Below are 7,592 nucleotides of genomic sequence, written 5' to 3'. Positions count from 1 at the left end.
GTTGGAATCGCTGCGCAGAAGAGGAAAGGAGTTTGGGTGCTTTGCATTTTACGGGGCGTTTTCCACCTTCTATTCCATTATAACACACAGGATTCAGAAAATTTTATATACCTTTATTAGAAAAAAAATCATCACCATAATTCTAGATGTTTAAAAGGAAGCATTGGTTACAATAAGAGTGTCCTCAGAAAGTTCCAGATTGTTTTCATGGTTTTTGATGCAAGTTGGAGGCCACTGATTTGGTGACCTCTGGAGAAAATGCTTGCAGGGTGCACACCTTAAGGGGGAAGGGAGGAAGCAATCATGAAATGACTTTCTCAACATAATTAGCAGGATATAGTCCAACCTGACCAGTCTGAAGCCGGCCTTTGCACCAGCCCTGTTCATCCTCTTCACTGATCTTCATGAGCTCTTCACCTAGAGGAAGAAAAATCTCAGAATGAATAACAAGGCAAGGTTTCATTGGTTTAGATATTCACTAAAATGATATGAGACTTGCTTTCTTTTCCCTTCTGGTTTCCAGAGATGCTGGCAATGCACACATATGGAAGTGAAACTAAGGTTGAGATACCATGCACACTTATTTAATAACAATTCCACTGAAATCTGTGTGTCTCATTTCCAAACGAGTTTAGGGTCAGTGTTAGCCTTCATTCTCCATACAACTATATTATAGTGGCCTACTGGAACAAAGCCATTATTGTACAGAGAAGCACCTTAAAAGCTCTTGGGCATTAGCAGCCAGAAGATGCTTCCTAGACAGTGATACCCTCTCCAGCTGCCCATGTCATCTCAATTGACTCATGCTGAATGGTCAACTACCATGCAAAATTCACACATTTGTGAAGTTAAAGACCACCTGAAAGGGGTGTAACCATCCAGAGAATGCCTTTTTAAAAAACGCATCGGCACTTGCTCCAACTTTCTATTTAAGGAGAACAATTTAAAATATCATTTCCAGAAACAAAAGGAAAATAGTGCATCAGTTCAACTGACTCGGTGAAATAACAAATTGTCTGCATTAACTATACAATTGCATGTTATTGAAGTATTTAGATGGGGAAGATGCACCAATAGGTTTTAAAAAGAGGAGTGACCCAGTTCCCATAAGCCCTTGGGTATACACTACGACCCTGGCAAAGCAAAAAGAAAAACTGATGAATTGTTCTTTGACAGAGATCAATAAATTCAGCTCACATGCAGTAAGCTAGACAAACCACAGCAAACCAAGTATAGAAAGCTCAGCGTCCCTATCTTCATAGACATATTTTTTAAACTTTTTACGTTTTTACTGCTGTAAACTGCTTTGATAGAGTGGTATACAACTATTTTATAAATAAATAAGACAACATGACAGGCAGAAGCAAACCAGGATGGTGCCTGGAAGGATTTTTCACAAATGATAAACCAAAAAGCAGTTTGGATCTACTTCTTATACTTATTTCATGCTACAGATATTCTTGTAGTACTCCTGTTTTGATTAGTTACTACAGGCAGATCAAGCAAAGTAAGTTGGTACTAGAATATTTAATAATGATAACTCAGCAATGCATGTTTCATGCAAACCCAAGTGCTGGGTTTTGAAAGATTTTAGTACCTGTAAAAAAGAAAAATAATCACATTTCTACAAATACATTTTTAAAGCATGAATGAAATCCCCAAGATGCAGATGGCCCCTATTCCTATGTGCTTCCCAGTAGATCAGGCTGGTGGATATAAAAACTATTTTAGTGTGGAATCGGATGATCACTAACCATAAAGCATCTATTTAAGTTTATTGTGTTGTGGCTCTGGCCATGTGGCAAGCCACTAGCCCCAGAGCACGGCTAGCATTACCATGCACACAACCATCTGGAGAAACAGGTGTGTGATAATGTTCATTTTACGTCACTGGTGACAAGAGATGACTGCCTCTCCATCTGGGCTGGCAGATAGTGCTGAAAGTTTATGTTAAATCACTGCTCAGTTCCAGCATTTGCCAGCTTCTCGTGAAAGACTCCTGCTCCCAAGTTCCCCTTCATGTGTTATTTCTCAATATGCAGCTCTGCTTTCACCGCCACTGAGCAAGGGAACACAGTCCTGGTATATTGAAGCGTATTTGGCATGGAAAATAAATGGAACACAAATGGCCAGGCCCAGCTACATACAGGAAGTCTCGGGAATAGCAGCATCTCTTATTGCCAAGCATTGGAGATCCCTGGATGCTAACTCAGCAGCGGAATATTCAAGCGTGGAACTTGGCGCTAATGGAAAAATTGACTCACGAGTTACATGCCAGAAGAAATGAACCACCAACCAACAAGTTTTATGATTATCTGGTCATGTTTTATTTCAGATATTGAGACAAAAGAACAAGATTTCTGTCCACCTGGAACGCAAAGACTTCTATGGAAAGACAATTTGGGATGAGAATTGCTCACATCAGATTAGGGGAATCTAGGGAGGGTAGGACTCTTCTCTTCCCTATCTTCTGCCACTATATTCCTGTATCTACAAAACTTAATAAAAGCATTTTTAAAGAAAGAATAGCAACTTGAAGCAATTGCCATCTTCCTGCAGAGTCTCATACCACAGAGCCCACATTGGGAGCAAGTCCATGCCTTTTCCTGTCCCTTTGGAAGAACTTTGAAGTAATTTATCTATCCTCCGTCTTTCCCAGTAGTTAAAAAGTGCCCCACTGGTTCTTTCTCTCTCTGCAATTTCTTAGCATGCTGCTGACCCCTTTCATAAATGGCTTGGTTTATTATAGGATTCTCTCAGAAAACTCAAGTGTTTGTTTGGCAAATGGCGTCCTGGGGCCATCCAGGTCCCACTGGAAAGTTTCCACCCATACCGCAAAAGCACACTAGCAAGCAAGTTAGAAGATTAGTGCATTTGTACCTGCTTTAAAGCTCAGCTCATCAGCCTCTTGTCCTGCGTAATCATACAGTGCTCGCACCCGCACGCCTGGTACCTTTATGTCGTCCTCATGCCCATTGACTTCTGGGCGCTTCTTGGGAGTGTCCTCATCTGACCACTCTGAGATTTCTTCTTTCCCTCCACTGTGCAAGGGGATAGTGTAAGAGGAAGAATGGGAAAGAAAGGTCATTTAAAACCCAAAGCTCCTTCTTTATTTAAAGCGTCCCATTTCCAAATCATGCATCTTTCTAGGAGAAGAACAAATAAGAGGAAGATGCAAAACATGGAAAGCAAAGAAGTCACCATTAGCCGGGGGGGGGGGAGTGGGGGGAGAGAAAGAATGAGAATGAGCAGAATAGCAGGTCTTCAAAAACACAATCTTTCCAGTAACCTTGACCAGTTATGGAAATAACTACATTAAAAGCCCTAAGTGACTACAATCAGGGTAGACAGAAGGTGGTCTATTTGAAGAAAGCTAAAAAGGTGTCTATTTGGGAGAAATTGAAAAAGAATGTGCTAACACTGCCCATCTCCTTAACTAGAAAGTATTAAGAAGCTACAGCAAAGGAGAAGCAAGGAAACAGGTACCCTAAGTAGTCTTAAGTTTCATACTAACTTCATACAGGCCGAGGCCTTCAGGGTATCATAGAAGTGACTGTTTTGCTCCTCCTGGTATGAATACCTGTGGATTGGCAAACAAGCCTTTTTAAATTGAGAAAAGGGCAAGGTTATGCTGCAGAATAGCTACAGCTGGTGATATTCGTGTTAACAAAAGCAGACTCTACATTGCAGTAAAGGTTATGATAGGAATTTATTATTTCCTGTACTTCTCTTGTCTTTTCCTTCTTTGTAATCTTGTGCCAACAGCCACTGGACCAGCATGCTCAGTATGCCATCTGGTCAGGTTTTGGATGCACAGTACCCAGCTACGAAAGCCAGAATGTTTGCTATTTACTAACTTCACTGTAGAACTAACATGAACTGTGTTTGAGTAAGAAGGGCCTGTCTAGCTGACATCTCTCTTCATAGTGAACAGATGCAAATCAAGAATCCAGAACTGCCTTTGTTGCAGCTGGAGGAATAGTCTTCTTTCCCTGAGATCAGCAACAGCTGGAGAGGAAAATTCTGCCAGCGTCCTCACTCTGAGACTAATGGGTGGAACAAGCAGAGGCAGAACTACATCAGGGCAGGACACAGGAGAGGCACAGTGCCAGTCATAGCTTCTGCCCTTCCAGCAGGCCTAACAACAGCCCTGCATTCTATTAGACTATGACATTTATCTCAAAATTTGCAAGGGCCTAGCCTCTGTATGCTCTTGTTAATGGGAATTCATATTCTCAAAGGGAAGCAGAAGGTATTGCTATACCCATTTTTGGTGAGTCAGCCATCCTGCAATAACATTGCCCTCTCTGCTTTCCAACCCAAGTGTTACAGGTTGCAACTTGCCTTTGCTTTGTCGGTGTAGGGGTCTGTTTCACACCATCACCTGCAGGCACAATGCTAGTCAAAGTCACATCTTCACCGCTTTTCCCGCTTTTTTCCTTCTTGCTGATTGGCCTCTGTGTCTCCAAAGACCATTCCTAGAGGGGAGAAAGTTATCAGTCCCTAGTTCCAAAAATGTTTCAGAAGATTAATTGAATGCTTCCTCTTCCCCCCCAATCCAACACAGACAATGGACATCCTTTATGTGGAGGGGAATTTATTGCTTATTTGCAGAACAAGGTCCCAGGTTTGATCCCAGACAACTCCACTAAAAATGGATCAGGTTACACCCTGGAGTGCAGTGTAGTCAATATTTGGTTAGATTGACAAATACTCTGGGCTGGTAGCTTTGCATGTTCCTATCATGCCAGGTATATTACGCATCTCATTTCTATTCCATAGAGAAATAGTGGCGAGTGCTAATTTCAGCAGGATGATACAAGACACGACTTGCTTTACAACCTAAAGGGGGCAAGTTCCCTAGTATTTCCCACCAGAGAGAGATGGCTTACCTCAAACTGAGGCCAGTTCATAGCCATGCCTGGTCCATGGGTTTGACGCCACCACTTCAGGTCCTCTTGGTCATCTGCAGCCATTATTCCCTGATACAAATCCCGGTAAAGTGCATGGAAGCTGCAGGCATGAAGAAACACACAACAGGCATAAGGGACTCTGTTTGGAAAGCTACATAGACATGTAGGAAAGGACAAACAAGAAATATGTTCCTATAGTAACAGGAGATGTAGCCCTTCAAGGGGGGAGAAAACCTTAAATAGTTCTCATCCCATAGAATGCAGTAAGGGCAGAGAAGCCCTCTTTTACACACACACACACACACACACACACACACACACCTGTCATTGGTAGACAGGTTCAGATGGTTGTGCAGATCCAGGAACATCTCTTTGAAGAAGCACAGCCGTTTGCATTCTGCTTCCTGACAGCCCTCAAAGACCTGTTCCATGTCCTCCATATACCGAGGGTTGTAGCGATTGAGCTCATCCAGCATCTTCTCATACTGATCCTTGCACTGCAGGGAACCAAAACAAAACATTTGTGAGCTGTCGACTGCCTATAATGCTCAGGACCAAGGTGGGACCCATGTTTCTTGCAGGTTACTCTTTTAGTTTCACCAGTTGAATGAGAGTATAGTAATTGACTTATACAGCTCTCTTCCATGAGCACCATTCAGTTTAGGGGCTCAACAGTGACTTGATGCTTTCTGAGTTCTCTGTCTGGTTAGCGGGCAGCCAATATTGCAGCCCAGGGCAATGGCCCATCTGCTTAAAGGACTATCCATTGAAACACTGGGCTGCCTCTCCACCCACAGAATTTAGTCAGCGACAAAGATCCAAAATCAAGCTTGTTTCTTTTATTTAATTTTTAAAACTGCCATGCCACTTTTCTGGTTGGTTACCTAACAGGGTGGTTTACAAACAGTAAAATGCTTTTCAAAACACACCAAACAATTATACAACTATAAAATCACATTGTATTCAAACATGAAAATAAGACAAAACCAGCAATTGCTGCCATCGCCTTTCAATCTCTAAAGGTCATTCTAAAAAAGCTTTGAAAAGTCTTCTTAAGAGAGATCTGTGACAGAGTTTGCCTAACTACTCCCTGGCACTGTTCCACAGGCAGGTGGACCACCACAGAAAAGGCCCTGATTTTTGTTCCTGCTTTTAGGACTCTCCCTCATCTTAAGAGAGTCAATGGCCAAAGTACCACCTTCCAACATTACCTACCTTCTCTGCTTCTTGAGCACACTTCTCGACACGCTCCTGCAGTTTACGCATCTGCTCCTGCGATACAGAGGAATCGGCTTTGGCATGATTCTCGCGTGTCTGTGCCGTCTTTTCCTCCTTACGAGAACTATGGTAATTCTTTTTTGAAGTTTCCACCTAACAGAGATGTCATATGGAATAATGTATCAGCAGTGTTATTTCCCATCACATACAGAGACAAGCAGCTGTATTCAAGAGGAAGTGGCAGGAAAGCAGCAAAGTATAATTTACATCTCAACACTGCCTGGCCTATGACCAGCAACATGAAGCTGGACAATAGGCTGACTGAGCTGTTTTGCCATCTGTTAAGTCCCAGACCATAAAGCTGATTAATCAAATAATTCCAAGGGTGCCTATCGAGATGTTTGATATTCTGTTTATTCCCCCATCTCCTGCTTGCAACTTCTTACTCACATCCTTCAATTTTTTCACCCAGGGCTTCTGGGCCTTGCGGAATCCATCCTCTGCTTCCTTTGTCTCCTTGAAGCCACCAATCATCTGTTTATGGTAGGCTTCCTTCTGCCAGGCCTTAATCTTGTCCGAGTCTTCAGCAGCTAGGCGGTTCCGTACTTCCAGATGGATCTCACTAAGTTTGTCTGCAGCTGTCAGGAATGCATGCCAGGCTTTTTCCAGTGTGCCATATTGAGGGCCTAGATGAACCAACAAAGATGACATGGCAATGTAATTATGCAAGTACAGAAGGAACCAGGTTTGGAAGCCAGGCTTTGTTTGTTACCAAAGTCATCTATCTCAAAAGTACATTTACTGCTCAAAAAGAAAGAGCTGCGTGGGAGGAACACATATTGATAGTAGTGTGAGACAGTGCATTTGCTGCCTACAGAAAGTTTGCTGAGCTCAACCCTAGGTAACTGCAACTAGAGTGTGTGCCAACAAACTTCTGCTCAGTCTCTGTTGCATAAAGACTTGATTTACTTCCCATCTTTATAATCCAAGAAATGATCATCCAGAGTTGTACTGGCAGTCCTCCAATCTGCACCCAAGTCTCTCATCGCCTACTTTTTACCATCACACATAGCCTTCCCAGTACACTGTGCCAGGTTACTTTTTGCTCCTCCTACAAGTCTTTCTGTTGACCAGATTCTGTGGGCTGATGAATTCTTCTGACCTGTGTTGCACTTAGCGCTCAATTAATGGGACAGTAGCTGAAAGCCATGAAAGTGGAATTGTCTTCCCCTCAAAATTTATCCTATAGACGAGGGATGGGGAATCGTTTTGGCCCAGTAGGTTATCCATGCCCCCACTCTGCAAGCCAATTTTGACTGGTGGGTGGATCAACCCGTCTGTGAGGCAGCTGCCCCACTCACCTGTCAAAGTATCTTGTGAACCACAGCACAAGGGGTGTTGCCAACCCTATGCTTGGCAAAGTACCGAGTTTAAGGCTTGCAATGTTGCCTCCTTCAGGGA

The 7,592-nt window shown here is 42.9% G+C and overlaps 1 protein-coding gene across 7 annotated transcripts in view; it reads right to left on the bottom strand.

Moving 5' to 3' along the window:
* Window positions 1–92: 92 nt before the first annotated feature.
* The window catches only part of PACSIN3 (protein kinase C and casein kinase substrate in neurons 3), a 28,731-nt gene continuing 21,231 nt past the window's right edge, over window positions 93–7,592 (bottom strand). For 4 of the 7 annotated variants that reach the window (XM_082225809.1, XM_082225811.1, XM_082225812.1 and 1 more), the window contains exons 4-11: window positions 6,582–6,817; window positions 6,129–6,284; window positions 5,235–5,410; window positions 4,893–5,013; window positions 4,345–4,478; window positions 3,515–3,580; window positions 2,881–3,041; window positions 93–417 (exon numbers count right to left, since the gene is read on the bottom strand). In XM_082225809.1, coding sequence (XP_082081935.1) covers window positions 302–417; window positions 2,881–3,041; window positions 3,515–3,580; window positions 4,345–4,478; window positions 4,893–5,013; window positions 5,235–5,410; window positions 6,129–6,284; window positions 6,582–6,817 — 1,166 coding nt within the window. In that variant the 3' untranslated portion in view covers window positions 93–301. The remainder of the gene's footprint in view (window positions 418–2,880; window positions 3,042–3,514; window positions 3,581–4,344; window positions 4,479–4,892; window positions 5,014–5,234; window positions 5,411–6,128; window positions 6,285–6,581; window positions 6,818–7,592) is intronic. The other 3 variants (XM_082225814.1, XM_082225815.1, XM_082225813.1) reach the window with 3 other exon arrangements.

This window comes from Podarcis vaucheri, assembly GCF_965113315.1.
Source record: "Podarcis vaucheri genome assembly, chromosome: 1".
Lineage (NCBI taxonomy): Eukaryota > Metazoa > Chordata > Lepidosauria > Squamata > Lacertidae > Podarcis > Podarcis vaucheri.
The sequence above is the reverse complement of the archived record's forward strand: the minus strand, read 5'-3'. Positions and strand labels throughout refer to the sequence as shown.